Genomic DNA, 19,444 nt, shown 5'->3' on the forward strand with positions numbered 1-19,444 from the left:
CCACCCACAGCCGCAGAGCCACCTTCTGCTCCCTTCCTCCCAGCTCAGGACCAGCACCTCAGCTGTCCAGGCCCCTGTCCCCAACAGACCCCTGAGGGCTGGTCCCTACTGTCCCTGTACCTCTTCCGTATCTGCACATACTCTGCAGTGCTCCCTTTATGTCAGTGTGACCATGGGGTCCTTGAAGGTGGGGCTATGTGCCCAGGCTCCGTGCCTAGGACTCCTCCAGCGGCACACACTGCCTCTGGGGTTGCCTGGAACTGGACAAGGGTACTCACCAGGGGTACCTTCCGGAGAGAGCCCAGGACTGTGGAGGCTAGGCAGCCCATGGCCGTGAGAGTGGGGAACTCGCCCTCGGAGAGAATGTGCTGGTCACCCTCGAAGTTCTTCTCATCAAATAGGATCCAGCTGGGGAAGGGAGGAGTCGGGGGATGTGAGTGGGTATCTGGGCCTGCCCTTTCCTCAGCCTGCCCAGGCACCATGAGATACAGCTGACTGTATCAAGTGTCACTTGATCGTGACCCCCCACCACTTCAGGGGAGGTCAAGGATGAACAGCAGAGATTGAGGTCAGACTTAAGAAATGACTGAAAGGACACTTGTCTCTCTGGCAGCACAGCCACCCAGGCTCACACTGGTGTCGGATACAAGAGCTTGTGCTTAAGTAAGAAATCAGGCCTCACTGGAGACATTCGAGCAAACGTTGGACAACTATTTTCCCAGAACAGAAAGGAAACTCATGCATTATAAAAGGTGACTAATAAACATACCAAAAGAATATGGCTACACAAATACCAGAATCTGATCAGATAAAACAGTTTAAGGAACTTCTTGGAACCTACAATAAAGTTACAGAAACATGCTTTTTGGATGGTGTTAAAGACTTCACAACAAGAGAAGTAAAACCTGAAGAGACCACCTGTTCAGAACATTGCTTACAGAAATATTAAAAAATGACAAGAAAGAATATCCATGAGATTTCAGGATAATATTCAGTCATACTCAGCAGAATGAAGTCCTAGCAGCCAAAGCAGGACTCTTTGGTCAACCATGATAGAGAAGTCCTGATGGATGGACTTCTGATGAAAGATTGCCAACAGCTGTTGCCTGGAAATGAGGATTCAGCTGATAAAATCCCCTGAAAACAGGAGCCAGCATGTTAAACATCTGTCATGACTGTTTGGCAAACGGAAACCACTGGAAAAACAAAATTGCTATTTACCAGGAATAATCAAAATAAGTCTTCTTGTTCAATGAAAATAGTAAGATGCAACATTTATTAAGGCCTTAAAATTCAGAAGCTTGGCCTCTTGGTTAGAAAAATAAACCTTCTTTAGAAAAAGTGACTTCTTTGATTGTGACTTGCTTTAATTTTAAAGCAAAATTGTATTCAATCATGCATGAAATAGAGGAATTTTTTATTACTCAAAGTAAAATAAATGGAAATATCTGTGAGCAGTTATTTACACTATATAGTACCACAGTATTCTGACTGGACAACAGATATGTTGAAATGTTTTTCAATCAGGATCGTCCTCTAAGTATTCCTGTTCATTCATGTCTGCCTCAAATTGCTGGTAAATACATAAAATAGTTACTTGCTAATCATTTTAATGCATGATCCTTTTCTCGCCTCCCTTGTGTCAGGGTGGGCATCACACATTCCCATCCTAGCTACGTTTTCACTATCTTCAGGAAACATCCCGTCTGAGACTAGCTTGGGCATATTTAAGACTGTTAGGCTCTAGTGGAGACTGTGTTGTTTTGTCTTGTTCAAAACCATAGAGACCAATATGGACGATTCTGAGTCACACCAACAATGTTCAGTGTACTCTCAGCCATGACATGTGATTAGTGTAATAAAAAGGGAACCAAAGTTAAGAAAGAAAAAAGGAATGACTGAATGAAATCACACTGCCCCTACAGAGGGAAATTGGCAATATCAAGCAAACCTATGTGCAATTACTCGGCAACCCCATTTCTTGAAATCTATCCCAGCACCCCCTTCAAAAACATGAAATGACACATGCACAAGGCTGTTTATTACAGCGCTTTTTGCAATGGCAAAGGGTAGAAGCAGCCCCAATGTCTAATCAGTAGGGGATTGGTTGAACAAACTAAGAGTCTAGTATAATACAGCAGTAAAAATGGATGAAGAAGAGCTCTTAAAGGGATATAAAGTGAAATGTAAGTGAAAAAAAACAAGGTGCAAAAACACTGTTTATAGTATGCTTTTAAAAACTGAGATACAATCTGCATAAAATAAAATTCACTCTTTTAAATATGCAATTCAATGTCTTCAGTATATTCACCAGGTTGTATGCTTTTTTACATAAGAAAATGGGGGAGGAGAGAAATAAAACATATTTGGTTTCTATAGTCATATGTAAATGTATATATGAGAGTATATTTGCTTGTCTTCAAAAAGAAACAATGGATGAATAAACAAAACACTAAAAAGAAAAATTACCTGCAGGGAGAGAGGGGGGAAAAGATAGCAGGGACAGAATGGAAGCTATCGTTTTTAAGTGTTGCCTTTGACTGCGTACTGAGTTTGTGTCTCCCCCAAATTCACATGTTGAAGCCCTAACCTCAAAGATGATGGCCTCTGGGAGGTAACTGGGTTGAGATGAGGTCATGAGGATGGAGCCCCCATGATGGGACTGGTGTCATTATAAGGAAAGGAGGAGACAGGAGCTCTCTGCCATGTGAGGACGCAGCAGAAGGGCAGCCAGGAAGAAAGCCTTCACCAGGGAGCTAAATGGGCCAGACCTTGATCTTGGATTTCCCAGCCTCCAGAATTGTGAGAAAATTAATTCCTTGGGTTTAAGTCACCCGCTGTATACTATTTTGTTATAGCAGCCCAAACTAAGAATATTGTAAATATTCTACATAATTAAAAAACAAGTATCCTTTTAAAATGTATCCTAAAAATTAAAACAAATTAAATAAAATAAATTAACTTAACTGTGTATCAGGTTGGTGGTGTAACCAGACAGAAAAAAGTATTATTTCAAGTGTCTTACAAACACAATATTTTGAACTGTACATACTGAATGGGATGTTGGTGAATGTGCCAAGAACAAAATGAACCACAAGGAAGCCTCAAACATCATTCACTGGTTTTCATTGTTAGTAGTATTATTGGTATTATAATTTTGAAATACCCAACATGCAGATTTTGGTCTCTAAATACCATTTCCCGCTAAAAGGAATCAGAAATGGCTGATTCCAAGTTTGGAGTAAAAAAATGTACAAAATGATCCTGGAGTGTCTTATTGCACTAGAAAAACAAGATCCTGAAGTGTCTTATTGCAATAGAAAAAAAAAACTATTGGGATCATATCAAAAGGACGCAGCAGGCAATTTGAAGGGACTGCCATTTGTCAAAGATGTCACATAAAAGAATAGTGACTCCAACAGATTGAAGCATTTTGAAAACATAAAACTCTATGAGTTCATAACAATACTTTAAAAAAAAACTTTATTGGTCAGCTTTGGAAGTTGCTAGGATACCAATTCACAAAGTATTCTGAAAAATGATCAAGAGAAAGGGGCAAACTGATTGTTGAGAAAGGACCAAACTGCCTTTTTTATATATACTATTTCAGGTAAACAAATGGTTGCAAAGGTAAGGTTCCTTATAGAAGTGAGTTAGAGCAGGGACGTGGGACAGCATCACACCACTACAAGGTCCAGCTTGCGAACAAAGGCCAGCCTATTCTTTAACATAACCTTAAAATGTTGTTTTTCCTTCTCATGTTTTTCTTCCAGTCACACTAATCAATTAAGTAATGTCTGTGTCCAAGGCAAGAAAGAAACCTCCAAGGAACTGACCTCCAGAGCATAACAAACTGACAGAAAGTTGTCAGCTTTGATGGATAAAGAGTGCCAGGATGCAAATCAACACAGTTACCTGGAAAACCCTATCCTTAAGACAAAGACTACATACATCTTGCCTTATACTGACCACTACCCAAAAGGCCCTATAAAACTCCAAACCCTAAACCCACGAGCATACCACCTCTTTCTCTGAGATTGCCCTAACTCCTGTCAGAGTTTATACTGGCACTTTAAATAAAACCTTCCTACTCTCCCTCCAAATAACCTGTTTGGCACCTTTTCTCTGAGGTTTCCCACCCTCCCTCCTTCTAGTGTGTACTTTACTTTAAATAAAACCTTCATACTGCTTAGCCTGTTGCACTTTTTGTTTGAGTTGTTTCAAGCCAGCTAGAAGGTTACTAAGAGACCTGGTCCATCATTGGTAAGTGTCTTTGATGCTGCAATTCCATTCAACTTTACAGTCTTAATTGTGGAAAGCAGATGGAGGTTCCTCAAAAAACTAAGAATACAAATACCATTTGACCCAGGAATTCCACTCCTAGGATTTACCCTAAGAAAACAGGATCACAGATTCAAAAAGACATATGCACCCCTATGTTTACTGCAGCACTATTTACAATAGCCAAGATACGGAAGCAATCTAAGTGTCCATCAGTAGATGAATGGATAAAGATGTGGTACATATACACAATGGAATATTATTCAACCATAAGAAGAAAACAAATCCTACCATTTGCAACAACATGGATGGAGCTCCAGGGTATTATGCTCAGTGAAATAAGCCAAGCAGAGAAAGACAAATACCAAATGATTTCACTCATCCATGGAGTATAAGAACAAAGGAAAAACTGAAGGAACAAAACAGCAGCAGACTCACAGAACCCAAGAATGGACTAACAGTTACCAAAGGGATAGGGACAAGGCAGGGTGGGTGGGAAGGGAGGGATAAGGGGATTAAGGGGCATGATGATTAGCACATATAATATGGGGGGGCACAGGGAAGGCAGTATAGCACAGAAAAGACAAGTAGTGACTCTGTAGCTTCTTACTATGCTGATGGACAGTGACTGTAATGGGGTATGTGGTGGGGACTTGATAATAGCGGGAATGTAGTAACCACAATGTTGCTCATGTGAAACCTGAGTATGAGACTATATATCAATGATACCTTAATAAAAAATAATTTTAAAAAAGCAAAATGCAGCAAAAAAAAACAAAAAAAGTTACAGTCTTAAGCACAAGCCTTTTCTCTCTCCCTGTTTTATTTCAGCCAAGTAGGGAAGTGGCTGTGGGGACCTCTGATTTGGGGCCTTGCATGTTCCCCTTAAGTGGGTGACGCAGATGGGACTGCAGCCATACGATCATGTTCTTTAGCAGTCTGCCTGAATGTCTCCTTTTCTCTGCTTTGGAAAGTTCCAAGAACATAAATTCACTCCATCCAGAGTTCCAAGGCTTTCCCAGTTCTGGGGTGGTAGGGATATAATTCCTTTGCTGTGGAGATCCAAGTGGACATCGGACGACAGGTGACCCTGGCTTTATGGGTTGGCAAGGGATCTGTCCCTATGCTGAGCAGGAGTTCAGTGAACTTTGGTTTTCTCTCTTCTGTTCTTTCTTGCTTCCCATGGCCTCCATAGCTGCACGAATAGAAGAGCCATTCTTCCTGGCACTATGCAACTGTGACACTTGCGATTACTTTTACTTTAACAAATTTCTTCTTGCTTTTGTTCAACCCATTTGTGAATTCTTTCTCGATCAGTCAAGACCCTCTCCTGGGTTGAAGTTTCACCTAGCGCTCAGGGAGAGATGTTCCCAGAAGGGACTGCCTGACAACAGAAGTATTACAGCTAATCTATGTAGAAGGAATAATACAAATTCAAAAATCGTCATTTTTAACCTCTAAAGAAATAATGGGTCTAGACAATTATTACCAATGGATGCTAAAATCATTAGGTGAAAGGTAAATGGGGAAGCTTATAATGCAGGGGCTTAGTATCATTAAAAGTGGGACATCCAGACACCTGCCTCCCAATATGCTGCAGTGGCAAGTACTTGGTACCACCTAGATAGTCTTCTTACCAAGAAAACAAAATACAACACCCTGAATCTCATAAAGCCTCTAGGTCTAGCTACCATTTACAGAAAATACAGGGCATAAAGGAATAGATAAAAGACACCACCAATTAGATGAATGGATAAAGAAGATGTGGTACATATACACAATGGAATACTACTCAGCCATAAGAAGAGGGCAAATCCTACCATTTGCAGCAACAAGGATGGACCTGGAAGGTATTATGCTCAGTGAAATAAGCCAAGCGGAGAAAGAGAAATACCAAATGATTTCACTCATCTGTGGAGTATAAGAACAAAGGAAAAACTGAAGGAACAAAACAGCAGCGGAATCACAGAACCCAAGAATGGACTAACAGGTACCAAAGGGAAAGGGACTGGGAGGATGGGTAGATAGGGAGGGATAAGGGTGGGGGGGGAGAAGAAGAGGGGTATTAAAATTAGCATGCACTGGGGGGGAGAAAGGAGAGGGCTGTACAACACAGAGAAGACAAGTAGTGATTCTACAACATTTTGCTATGCTGATGGACAGCGACTGTAAAGGGGTTTATAGGGGGGACCTGGTATAGGGGAGAGCCTAGTAAACATAATATTCTTCATGTAAGTGTAGATTAAAGATAACAAAAAAAAAAAAAGAAAGAGAAGGGGGATTACTCCCTGATAAAACTAACTGTAAATGAACGATTAATGCATGCTTTAAATATCCTTAATTTTGATCACTTAAAGGGTGTCAGATGATCAGCTATGGAGGTACACTTTTCTGATAATATTCCTTTCTCTTAAAAAAAAAAAAAAAAAGCAGTTCCTGTGTGGTGACCTCCAATGAGTTCTACACAATGGTATAAAGGGCATATCAAAGTGTGGGCAAAGGGTCTGTTTGTGTTTATACAGAGGATCAAAGCCTAATTTGGCTACCCAGAAAATGAACTAAGATACGATATGAAGAAGAACTTCCAACATCAGCACTCTCTGGAAGAGTCATACCAGAAGATGATCATCAAAAAACCTCAACAAAGATCCAGGCGATGCTGCAGTTGTAGCTGCATTCATCCCACCGGTTCCTGGACTTGCCATTGGAATGAAGAAGGAGATATCTAAGCTGGCCTGTGCATACAGTAAAACAACAAATTTGACTGGATCTATACTGTTGGAACTCAACCAAGAATTAGGAGAAGTGCAAGTTGTAGCGTTCCAAAATCTTACAACTACAGACTATCTACTGTTAAAAGAACATATGGGATGTGAACAGTTCCCAGGAATGGGTTGTTTTAATTTGTCTGATTTCTCTCAGACTGTTCAAGTACAGTTGAACAATATCCATTATATCATAGATGAATTTCACAAACGCCTAGGGTGCCTAACTGGTTTTCTTGGCTTCACTGGAGATGGCTGGTAATTATAGATCTGCTTTGGTTATGTAACTGTATTCCTATTATGTTAATGTGTATACGCAACTTAATTAGTAGTTTAAAACTTATACATGCTTAAGTTACTCTAAAAGAAGATATGTCAAAGAAATAATCTTCCCATGTTTTCTTCCATCTGCTACCTCTATAGCTTTTCTTCTTCCTTCCTAATTACAACCCTTAAATAGAATTCATGCCTCATATCGAATTCACCGAGTATCATAATTCCTCCAAGTGGTAAAGATACCTCAAGACAAATGCTGGGCATAGAAGCCACAGGGCATAAATCTGCAAAGAAGTAAAAAGCTAACCTTTTCAAACAATATGGCTTCTCTCTCACTCATCAACTTTACATTTCCCTGTATGGCCCCGGAAGATGACTGGTTAGTCAGAGACGGGTAAGATTCCTCAAGGGAGGAACAACCTAAGACAGGCACAGTCGCAGGGGGGCCATCAGGTGAGAAATTGGGGATCAACAGAGGTGAGGCTTAGAACCTCACCCCCCCTGTTTTGAGAGAAATCTTCTGCATCCGTGGTTGTTATATTGCCCTTGTCTAGCTTGGATTAACACATAGTCTACAGGCACACACCTGATCATCTACATTTGTTCTCTTACAACACTAAACTATGTTTTCTACCTTTATCTTGCATCTACCTACAACTTCAGCATTTTATTTTAAAATAATAATAATAATAATAAAGGGAGAAATGTGGGATTCACATATAAATCAAGTATAAAAATCAAACGAATATTCATATTTGACCTGATTGTTTATAGTTCATAATGAGTGATCAAAACCAAAAGTTTTTGTGATGACTGCCCTTGTACTGTTCACCATGTAAGAACTTATTCACTATGTAAGAATTTGTTCATGTAAGAACTTGTTCGTTATGCTTCAGAAGATTGGAGACTGACAAGAATTAGGCTTGGGGTTGATTAATGATTGTGCATTGAGCACTGACCCCCCTATACAGAATTTTATTGTTGTTAACAACCATTTGATCAATAAATATGAAAGATGCCCTCTCAAAAAAAAAAAAAAAGACACCACCAAGAATCAGTCAACCAAATACAGAAGATGGGAAATTTACAGGGCAAATTATTGGGTTTCTTCAAACAAATAAATGGTATAAAACAAAAAGAAGGGGAGGAGGACTGTTACAGATTAGAGACCAAATCAACCAAATGCAATGTGTGGACCTTGCTTGGACCTTGAGAAAAACGAACCGATTTCACAAAGGTATTTTTGAGACAATGGGGAGAAATCTGAACATGGACTGGGCGTTAGGTAATGTTAATAAAGTACTGTTAAACTTACTAGATGTGATAATAATTTGAGCTATGTGTGCGTGGCAGGAGCAGTTCTTTCTAATTGGATACACATACTGAAGTGTTTACCTGTGAAATTTTATGTTGGGTAGGGGATTTTAAATACTCCACCAAAAAAAAAAAAAGGGCAGGGGAATAGATGAAACGAGTGGGGTTCTTTATACTATATTACATACAAGTTTTACGTTTTCCACCAAGACTTTATTTTGCCTTGTTTGTTCTAAGACTGAATGATTCAGAACATAATAGCTAATCTCAAGAAAGCCGAAGGAAGGAAATCATTGGAAAGAAAGACCCTCTTCCTTCAGTCCAGATCTCTAAGCTGAGTTAAACGCTTCTGGACGTGTGCGCCCGGCCTTCCCTCCCCCCATCCTTACCTGCCTCCGTGGACACGGCAGGACTGGGGCTGGAAGGAAGTGGGTAGGGAGGCCTGATCATCCTCGAAGGAGAAGTGGTCACCCAGGAAGTCGGGGCTGGAAAAAAGCTGAATCTGGGGGCAGAGACGGGAAGAGATGAGAAGGAAGGAGGGAGATGGAGAGAAGACAGAATGGGGAAGAGGCGGGGATATGTGAAATGAGATCAGAGGAGCCAGAGGTCTCGACCAGCTTCTTACCTTTGAGACAAAGTGTAGATTGTGCTCCCCGACCTGAAAGGAGAAACCGAAGTTTCAAGACTTAAGGAGCGCACCAACCCCTAGCCACACAGTTCCCAGGTTTCAATATTTCTCAACTCTCCCTCCTCCGTCCAGATTAGCCCCGCCCCTTCCTAGAGGCCCCGCCCCACGAGCTCCCCGCCGGGTCCTTCCAGCCCCGCCCCACTGCGGTGGGATCTTCCCCGACGCCAAGCCCTTCCCCTCTCAGGAACCCCGGCTGCTGCACGCACCTGCAGGACCGGCTGCAGCGAGGCGAGGGCGCTGTTGCCCGCCCCCCAGTCGTCGCAGTTGCGGTACACGCCCTTCTCCAACACAAACTGCTCGCCGGAGAAGCCCACCTTCTCGTAGGCCACCCACCTGCAGGAAGGGCGGGGCGCAGGTCAGAGGGGCGGAGCCGGCTCCTCTGCTGGACCACTCCCTGCACGCCCCGCTCCCTAAGCCCTGGTCACTCACACGCCGCTGAGTACGTGGATAGCCTGCGTGCGGGGGCCGTGTCGTGCCAGCTCCACGTCCAGCAATGCCTCGCTCACTTCCACACCATGCCCCTCGAAGTCCGTGGCCGCAAACAGCACGATGGCCGGGTCCCCTAAGTCCTGGGCCCCAGGAACAGTCAGGTCTCTCCCACCCACCGATGGAAACCTTGGGAGTGCCCAGACCCTAGGAACACAGCCCGCCCCCAAAGGGGACTTTGGGGTAAGGCGATAAGTGTGGCCTCAGGAAGAGCAGCAGGAGGGAGAGAGGCTAGACCTCAGGAAACGCTTCTGAGTGCTCTGGAAAACTGGGAGGGGGGCACAAATTCTTACGTCAACCAATGGTACTAGGGGGAAGTCTGGCCACGGCCAATGGCAGAGGGATGCCCCAATTGCCCTTGCTTACCGTCCGGATGACCCGGAGGGACGTGAGCACCTCGTCATAGCCTCCCCAGTGTGTCCAGTCAGTGTATTCCCCCTCCTCCAGCAGATACTGGTGGCCCCGGAAGCCCTCCTTCTCGTAGCCCACCCAGCTGCGGGAAGGTGGAGGCAGGCGGACAGACTCAGGAAGACTGATGTGTAAGACAGCTGCCCCACCCCCAGGCAGCCCAGTCACTCCCCACCCCGACGGGTAGAGGCCAGGGGGAGGATGAGGTAGAAGGCAGGGTTCTGGCGTCCTCACCAGCCCCCAAGAACTCGAAGGGACCCCACAGAGGCCAGGTGGGGGCTCTGGCTGTCCTCTGGCTGCTGAAGGTTGTAGATGTCTCGACACAATTCCCAGCTGCGGCCCTGAAAGTCTGGGGCCTCATACACCACAGCCTAGGGAGAGGGGGCTGTGTGAGATTGGGAGGCAGTGATCGGGATCCAGACAACAGACAGCTGGGGTTGGCTCTGCCCAGCAGCAGCCCAGAGCTAGGCATTCCCACTCCCTCAGTGAACCCCATTCCCTCACCTAAATCCACTCTCTTCTCTGACCTGGTCCTTACAAATCAAAAGCCAATTCCCAGTGAGCCCACTGGCTTCCACCCTCCCAGACCCAGCTTCTGGTCCCCAGCACCCTCCTTTCCCACTTTCCAGTCTAGGCCATGACGGCCGCACACATACACACACCCCACCCAAAGGCCTTCTTTGATCTTGAAGCCCAGGCCCTTACCTTGGGCTCCCCTGGTCTCTCCACGCTTGGGCAGCCCTGTAGAGGAGACAGAGCTGAGACACCCGCCCAGAGGTGGGGAGACAGATGGGGCTGGTGACCTAGGATTTACTTGATCCTGAGACCCCTAAAAACTGCAGACCCCATGTCCTCCCTCTCCTCCACCCCTCGAATCCTCCTCTCTTCCATTCTCACTCCCAGTAAGAGCTCCCAGGCCCTGCCTCTTCCCCGAGACTCTTAGGATAAGGCCACTGTCCTGCTCCTTACCAATCTCATGGGCTTTAGGGAGCCCACGCTGGGGTCTGAGGTACCCCAGGACTCTGAGGTGGGGTACTCTCCAGGTTCCAGGATGCAGGGAGTGTCCTCAAAGGAGGGTTTGGGGTACAGCAGCCACCTGGGGAGAGGCAGAGGGGCAGCTGTACCCCCAGACACCCAGGGACTGGGGATTGGGAGGTTTAGAGGGGAAAAGGTTTTGGAGGAGAGGCCCCCATCAAGGGGACTGGGGAGGACATTTCAGGCCCCCGTGATATCTCACAGGAGCCACTCCATCAGTCTCTATTCCTCTGGCCTGGCCGTCTCTAATTCCACACAACAGCTGGAAAGTCCTTTCTAGCATACATACCTGCTTAAAGACCCCAGGTAGTTCTCCCATTAGGCTCACAGTACAGCCCAGCTGCACACAGAGGCCCTTTGATCTGCCCCCTGCTTCCCTCTGGACAGCACATCTCCCCACCCGCTGCTTTCTCTGGCCAGACTGAACTCAGAAGCTTAGATGGCTCATCTCTTTGCAGCTTCTGTTGCCTCTGCTAGAGAGGCTCTTTTCCCCATTAATTCAAATAGCAAATATCTGGAGGCATCTACCCGGTGCCAGGCCCTGTGTCAGGCATCAGGGATACAGTAGTGAACAAAACATAAAATCCCTGCCTTCATGGAGCTTAAGAGTTTTCTGGCCAACTCATCCCCCCTGAGGTGTCTTCTCTAGGAAGGTTTCTCAACCTCAGTCTTCTTTGGGGCTTTTATGTGCTCCCATGCCCCGTGCTCCACCCGTCCCAGAACTCTGCATTACTACTGCTTATTTGCCTTCCCCACCAGTAGAGTGAGCACTTCTCAAGGGCAGAAACCGTGTCCTGTCACCTCTGTGTCTCCAGCACCCAGCACAGTGAATGTTAACTGAAGGGATTCCAGAACAGCCCAGACTCACAGTCCTGCGGAGACTGTGGCAGATGCCACCTGCAGGGGCCTCTCTAGGCTTTGGGAGTCCTCCAAGGCCTCAGTTAGCTTTATTTGCTCCCCTTTAAGGCCCTCCTCAGAGTACAGGGTGATCTCTGGGGTAATGTAGGTCTGCAGAAGGAGAGAGGTGGAAAAAGAAAAATGAAGTGTAAAACAAATCCCTCAGAAATTAGCCCTGCCCATACCTGCTTCCCCAGGTCTATCCAGTGTGGCTCCAAAGGGCTTCTGGGAAACTTTGTGGCCATCTCCCTAGAAGCCAGGAGCATGACTGGGATGTTCTCGCAAGGCTGGTTCGACAAAACCAAGACCAAAGCCCTTGCTGGTCCAGCACTAGACCTTTGGGGGAACTTAAGTTCCCAGCAGGAGCTTGTCAAGTGCCAGGCCCTTTGCCTTATCTCTGGATAGCCTGACTTCCAGCCTCCTGGAGGGACAGGCAGGATGGACAGCTGCTTCCTAACTTTGACCCTTTCTGTACAGTTCCTGCCCCTGTCCAGACTGGCTTCCACTTGAATGTCATCCCAGAAAGCAATAGTTCCTCTGTGCATTCTGGGAGTTTCTTCCTTACTAGGACCATATCATTCACTCACATCCTCATCAAATTTATGAAGCATCTACTGAATGCAAGGCATTGTGCTAAAGGATGTCCTACCCCATTTCATTTGGTCATCCAGATAGGAGATATTCTCCATTCACAGACTAGGAAAGTAAGTCTCAGCAAAGGTAAGTGACCTGCCTGAGGACACACAGCCTGTGAGTAGCAGGGCCAAGAATGCCGTGGTTGTTTCTGTTCACTCTTACAATCCAGCACCTCCCAAGTGCCTGGACACATTAGGTGCCCAATCAGTGCTGAATGAATCAAATAAATCCAGGTCCACTTGACTTCAAAGCCCTTGTTTTTCTCTTGTGCCTCATTACCTCCCACATGAAGGTGAATTTATTGTGAGAAGCTCACAATAAATTGTCCACAAACATTTGTGTGCTTCTAGAGTGGCTTTAAAAGCTGTCCCCTCTTTTGTGTGGCTGGGCTACTGCCTTAGTTAAAACTCGTCAACTCTTGTCTGCTCTTACCAGGACTGCAACAGTTCTGGTCTTGGAGTTATTCATCCTTCCATTAAACAACAAACAAATAAACATCTGATAGGCCCTTGCTTTTAGAGTTACTGCTTTCTCTTCTGGGGCTCCCTTGTGGCCAAGGTGGTTTTGTCAAAGTTTATTTCAGCAGTCTTTTTGTGTTATGAAAACAATATTGTTTTTTCCCATTTTACATATATGAAACTATAATATCGACCATGCCTTTTCAAGCCACACACCCCTCCCTCATAAACCAGAGTGCCCCTAGGCTGGGAATCACAGCCCTTCCTGGTCTTCCTGCCTCTGGGATCCCCATCCAGTCTTTTCTCCTCTTGGCAGCCAGAGGGATGTTTATAAATCCCTAGTCTGGTTATATGACTTTCCTGCTTCAGACCCAACCCTCGCTTGACCATGAGTCCTGCAGTGCACAGAGCAGGTCTCCCCAGCACGCCCATAGCTTGGCATGGTGCCTGGTGCACAGCGGACATTAATGAGCATCCGTGTGAGCAAATGAATGAACAAATGACTGTGACACTTCGGGTCAACTGTGGCCTGGGCACTGGGTAATAGGCAAGTGCCCACGTCCACACTCACCCATTTCTGTTGCTCTAACCCATCCCTTCTCTAGTGCCAGCTCAAGCCTCCCCAGGCTGCTTTCCCAAGCTGGGCTTGGTCACTGCCTGACCCTTGTCTCCCCAAACCAGGCTGAGCATCCCTCAGAAACCCTTTCTTCTCCAGTTAGCTCCAAGGGCAGGGATCTATAGGTGAGTCCATAATAAAACCTCTTCAGCCTCCTGCCCCATAAGATCTCTCCCAGAGACTCAACTCCAGGCATCTGAGGCTGTTGCCCTTCTCAGGGGACCTGGACTCAGGATAGAAGGGGCAACACCTGGCCTCCCACCCCCACACTCACCCAGACAACCCTCCTCAGGGAGCCAATGCCTTGGGTGCTCCATGCCGATCCCGGGACTCCGAGTTCCGCATCTCCTTCAGGCAGGACCAGCTTTCGGCCCTGGAACTCTGGCTCTTCATACAGCACCCAGCTATGAGCAGAGATCCAGGGTCAGCAGCTAGGGATTGGTGTGCCCACAGGCAGGGGCCCTGGGTAGCTGAGGATTTCCTCCCGGTTGGCCTGGACACATCTCACTGCCCTCACGTTCCCCGGGTTCACAAGCAGGCTCTCCCCACACCCCCGACCCTCCACACTCACCAGCCTCGAACCACCCTCACAGAGGTCACATGGTCCCAGCTGGAGGTATCGACCGTGTCTTCCCAGACCTCCCTGCTGCTGCCTTGGCAGCCAGCCTCTGAGAAGAGGATCATCTGGAGAAGGCACAGGGGAGTTCCTCAGGCCCTGCCCCCAGGCCCCTGCCTCCTGGCACTGGCTTGCTCCCCTCCACACACCTACCTTCCCAGGTCTAGTGTTCAGCTTGCCCTGGATCTTCAGTGCTGGGCTCTGGCATGGAGGGAAGCGGTAAGTCTTAGGGGGTTGCCGCCTTACTGCCTCCCTGCAACCTGCCATTCCAAGGATCCCACACGCCCCGTTGGCCTCCACTTCCAAATAGCTGGCCCAAGAGGGTACCATGCTTGTTCCCAACCCCCAGGGGCCTCATCAGTCTGTCCCAGGAACTGAGTGCCTATCACTCCCTTTCCCCAGATTCCGAGAGAGCAGAGTCGCCAAGCTCTTTGGAACCCACAGTGCAAACCTCCTGCTGTTTGGATAGGGAAACGGAGGCCCAGAGAGCCATGGCTTGCATAAATGAAGTCACACTGGACTAGACCTCAGATCTAAGCCTCTGTCTGGCCTCTGGACACTCTTCTCCAGTACCTCAGTCCTCACAGCAACCAAATCCTGGCCTAAGTGGGGCCAGGCACCCTCCCTGACCCACCCAGGGCCTCACTCACCCACTCCTCCAGGGGCCAGGCACATGCCGGCTTCTCTGGTGGTGGCCTTGCACTGCAGAGCAGGGGCAGCTGTCCTGGCACCTTCCTGAGCCCTGGTGCCCCATGGGGTGGCAGAGAAGATAGTTTTGTGCCCAGTGGTTCCAAGGTGGGGATGTCCTTGGTGGCAGGCACCAGACCACCAAAGAGAAGGCTGCCTCCAAGACGGGAAGTAGGCCGGCTGCCTGCCTGCCATTCTAGCCCCAGCTCTGTGTGGGGGCCCTTGGCACCTGCTACATGCCTCCTCATCATCTCCAGTGGAGAGCAGGCAATCTGGGGAGGCCTGGCAGGACGGGACTCCCAGGAGAGGCCGGACCGAGCCTTCTCCTGCCTTCGCTGGAGTTTCTCATCATCGCTCAGGTAGGGGTTCTCTGGTTCTTCTTCCTCTTCCTGCTCCTTCTCTTCCAGGTCAGGCACCTCCTGGGGGCTGGGTCCCAGCACCCATGGTCCGGGCTGGTCCTCCTCGATGGCGGGCAGGGTGGCATACATGGCCAGGGAGGAGGAACGGGGGGCTCGAGGCAGCCGGTGAGTGCGGAGGATCTCAGGGGGCTCCATGCTCCTCAGTGTATCCAGGAAGATCTCCAGGTCAGTGGCCAGGGCCACCTCATCCTCCCTTGCTGGCTCTGGGAGCATCTTTCCCTCACTGGAGTCAGGGACAGGCTGAGCCTCTGGGCTGGCCTCTTCTCCCATTGGCCCTGGGGAAGGGGGGCCTCCTGAGCTGAGGGACGCCTCGCCCACTGAAAAGGGGTCAGGGAGACCTGCAGGGCCATGGACGACCACTTTCTGGGTGGAAAATAGGGCATCAGAAGCACCAGGGCCCTGGGCACCTTCTTTTTGGGGAGTATATGAGACGGGGCTCCCTTCAGAGCCCTGGATCACCTTGTCCTCTTTGGGGGATGGGAGAGCAGGAGCAGTCAGGCCTTGAACAGCCTCGTCCTTGGGGAGGGGAGGGGAGAGGCTGCCTTCAGTACCCTGGGTAACCTTCCTTGGGATGCTAGGGCTGCCTTCTGGGCCCTGGACAACCTTGGTCGGTGTGGAGGAAGAGGAGGCAGGAGCGCCAGGGCTCTGCACTACTTCTTCCTGGGTGGGGGAGAAGATGGGGACATTTTCAGGGTCCTGTACAACTTCATTCCTTGGGGAGGATGGAGAAGAAAGACCTCCTGGGCTGGGGGCAGCCTTTCTTCTCGCAGAGGATGGAGCAGGAGGTTGTCCAGGGACTGTAACAGGCTCGCTCCTCACCGTGGGCAGGATGGTGGCAGCCGGGGGTTCCATGAGCTTTTCCCTTTTTACAGAGGGCGGTGCCTGGGGAGTCCTGGAATCAAAGGTGAGCTGGGCCCCGGGGAGAGGAGTGGGCACCACAGGCCGCTGTGGGGAGTGGGCAGGGCCCAGAGATGGGATTTGGGTCTGGTGTCTGGGAGAGGAGGGAACCGGTGCCTGGCCCTGAGGAATCTGGAGAAGGGCGTGGGCGGGGCTGGACGCTCCCTGCACGCTTGGGACCTCATGGGCCCTGGCATCTGGGATGCTGCCCTGGTCTTGGTCCAGGTTGGTTACAGAGACATCCTGGTTCTGAGGTGGGCGAGCATCCTCTGGGATGCCTGCAGGGGCCAGGGCAGATCTGTCCCTTGGTTCCACTGTCCCTACGCCTGCCCCCACTGTGCTGCCCAGAACTGGACTCCTTGGCACAACAGCCATGGGCCTGGGGAGCTGGCTGGCAGGTGGGCTACGCTCAGCCAGCACAAGGCTACTTAGCAGCTCTAGGGCCTGACTGCGGCTGGGAGAGTTCTCAGCCCGGGGGCTCACCACCACCACCCGTACTGCGCGGGCAGCATTGCGGCCCCTTGGCAGGGCCTTGCCTGAGAGCGTTGGCCCCACGGTCACAGAACTGTTCACTCGTCGGTCCACGTGCCCACCCACCACCATGGTGGTCCGCACAGTGCGAGTCACCTGCAGTTCCTCTGGGCTCTGGGGGCTCCCACTGGTGAAACTCACACGTGGGTGGGGGCTCGGCTCACGGGGCCCAGGCAGGGGCACCAAAAGGTCAGTTCTGGCCATGGCTCCTGGGCTTGGTGGCTCAGTCCTGGAGTCTTGGGGGCTGCCATCACTCTGTTCCACAGTCTCCTTTAGCCTCCCCACTGGCCTCTTCTCCTTGAGGGGTGGGGTGTACTTCTTGGAAAAGATAGGCCCATGGGTCTGGAAGCTCTTGGAGCCAGCCTCGTACCGGGGTCCCCGGTGATTCACAGTCTCTTCCCGTGGAGCAAAGCCATTGACTTCCTCTTGACGGTGACGGTACTCAAACATCTCCTCCCGGGGGGCATCCGTCTGGGCCCCTGACACCAGGGACACCTTGTGAAAACAGTGTCTGATCTCTTCTTGGGCAGGGGGCCGCTGCCGCCATGTCAGTGTGGCACTCACCACTCGGGCCTCAGCCCGAGTCAGGGGCCCACCTGCCTCCTCCATGTTGGGCCCCAGCAACCTGTTCTGAGGGGTCCTTGGCTCACTGTGATCCAGCTCCCTGCAGATGGTGCCAAGAAGAGACAGGGTCAGGGGGCAGCTCCCCACAGTGTAGAACAACTACCTCTGCCAAGGTCAGGCTTGCTAATGTCAGGCAAGTCATTTGACCTTTTGGGCCTTTGTTTCTTCACCTGTAAAATGGGCATGTACTCAGGTCTCCCACCCTTCTCCCCACTTTCAGGTGATCCCCCACGCCAGGGTCCTTCAAGGGATGAAGCTGAGGCCTGAGCCTGGAAGGAAGCAAAGAGAGAGGGCAGAAAATTGTGTCTGTCTAGGGAAGGAGCTGTGACTGCCCAAGGAGCCCTAGGTCTAGTCCTCCAGGAGCCAAAAATAAAACTGGAAAGCTAAAAGTTAAACAACTGTCCTTGACCCTGTTACTGATCATTATAAAGGAAGGGAAGGAAAAACAGGCTTTGGCCACAACCAAAGCTGGGTTCCCCCTGGTCCTGTCGCTTTCTAGCTGGATGACCTTGGGCAGGCCATTTCTCCCCTTCAAGCTTCAAGGTTCCCAGCCACAAAACAGGAAAAATGAGTATGTGCTTCATAGGGTTATTGTCAGAATCCAATAAAACAGAATGAAAACTTGCTTTATAAACCGAAAGGCTGGCTCATAAATTTCCCACTTGCACCTTGGAGAACTGGGACCAAACATTAGGTGTTCACGAACACGTGTGTACTAACACAAGCATACGGAAAACCATCAGAGCCTAGTGCATGTCTGTAGGCATCTGTGGGTCTGAACAAAGATCCGTGGGACACAGGACTTTGGACTTGAATGTACTTTCCCTCCATTCTCTCCTCTTGATTATTCCCCCCATTGTACAGATGAAGACACTGAGGGTCAGAGAAGAGGAATGACTGGTCCAGGTAACACAGGTACTAAGCTGCCCAGGCATCTTCCCTCTTGCCCCCAAGGCCAAGGCCCTGAGCACGTCCTGCCATTCCTGTGATCCTCTTCAGCAGAGCGATTCTCACCTCAGCTCCTTGATGGGTGGGGCCTGGGTCTTTCTTTTCTGTCCCTCCCTTGATCTCCCTGGGTCTCCATTACCGCCTTTACTAAGTAGGAGGGTAATAATAACTGCCTAAGAAGACCTCTAAGCACCCTATTCTCTGGTGAATCTGTTTTAACAGTAATAATAACAACACCAGCCATTTGTTGAGGGCTTACTCTGTACCTAACAGCTTGCTAACTGCTTTATGTTCGTTGTCCTGCTGAATCTTCAAAAGAATCCCATGAATTTGATAACTTACAAAGAATAAATTATAAACAAGCATCTCCATTTTGCAGATGATGGGGAAAAAAGGTTCAGAGAAGTTAAGAAATTTGCCCAGAGCCACACAGTAGTAGAGGCAAAACTCGAACCCCAATCCTAAGAGCTTAACCACCATTCCAAACTCCCTAATGTATGTATCCAGTAAACTGAGATTCTGTGGTTTAGAGGTTTACTTTTAAAGGGGTTCACAGTAGTCCTGGAGGGACCACCCAGCCCCCACCGTACTTCAGGCTGCACTGACCAGCGCAATCTTATTGTCACTCCCCAAGAAGCCAAGGGGTCAGGCTGTCCATCCCAGACTCAGGTCCACCTGTCTTCAAGTCTGCTGCTCCTCTCCACGAGGCAGCCCCCAGACCATTGTGATGAAAGCTAAGACCAGAAATGCCCCCATGCGCCCAGTTCCCCACCCTCATCTCTTCTTCCCTCCTGAGAAGCTGGTGGAACCCAGCACTTTGACCCCGCTCCATGGCCCTAGCAGTGACTCAAGTTTTATGAGG

At 48.8% G+C, this 19,444-nt stretch overlaps 1 protein-coding gene and 1 pseudogene across 5 annotated transcripts in view; one reads left to right on the forward strand and one right to left on the reverse strand.

Moving 5' to 3' along the window:
- The window catches only part of CRYBG2 (crystallin beta-gamma domain containing 2), a 48,994-nt gene that overhangs the window by 22,171 nt on the left and 7,379 nt on the right, over positions 1 to 19,444 (reverse strand). For all 5 annotated transcript variants that reach the window (XR_012130073.1, XM_073233454.1, XM_073233453.1 and 2 more), the window contains 14 exons: positions 15,127 to 17,674; positions 14,630 to 14,677; positions 14,432 to 14,544; positions 14,135 to 14,264; positions 12,122 to 12,261; positions 11,188 to 11,314; positions 10,924 to 10,959; positions 10,453 to 10,589; positions 10,177 to 10,303; positions 9,754 to 9,893; positions 9,531 to 9,657; positions 9,262 to 9,294; positions 9,026 to 9,138; positions 279 to 408 (listed from right to left, as the gene is read on the reverse strand). Coding sequence is in view for 4 of the 5 variants with exons in the window: in XM_073233454.1 (XP_073089555.1) it covers positions 279 to 408; positions 9,026 to 9,138; positions 9,262 to 9,294; positions 9,531 to 9,657; positions 9,754 to 9,893; positions 10,177 to 10,303; positions 10,453 to 10,589; positions 10,924 to 10,959; positions 11,188 to 11,314; positions 12,122 to 12,261; positions 14,135 to 14,264; positions 14,432 to 14,544; positions 14,630 to 14,677; positions 15,127 to 17,674 (3,949 nt within the window). In the remaining variant the exon portion in view is untranslated. The remainder of the gene's footprint in view (positions 1 to 278; positions 409 to 9,025; positions 9,139 to 9,261; positions 9,295 to 9,530; positions 9,658 to 9,753; positions 9,894 to 10,176; positions 10,304 to 10,452; positions 10,590 to 10,923; positions 10,960 to 11,187; positions 11,315 to 12,121; positions 12,262 to 14,134; positions 14,265 to 14,431; positions 14,545 to 14,629; positions 14,678 to 15,126; positions 17,675 to 19,444) is intronic.
- Positions 419 to 5,087, forward strand: LOC108399015 (mitochondrial import inner membrane translocase subunit Tim9 pseudogene; annotated as a pseudogene).

The sequence above is a fragment of the Manis javanica genome, chromosome 4, assembly GCF_040802235.1.
Source record: "Manis javanica isolate MJ-LG chromosome 4, MJ_LKY, whole genome shotgun sequence".
Lineage (NCBI taxonomy): Eukaryota > Metazoa > Chordata > Mammalia > Pholidota > Manidae > Manis > Manis javanica.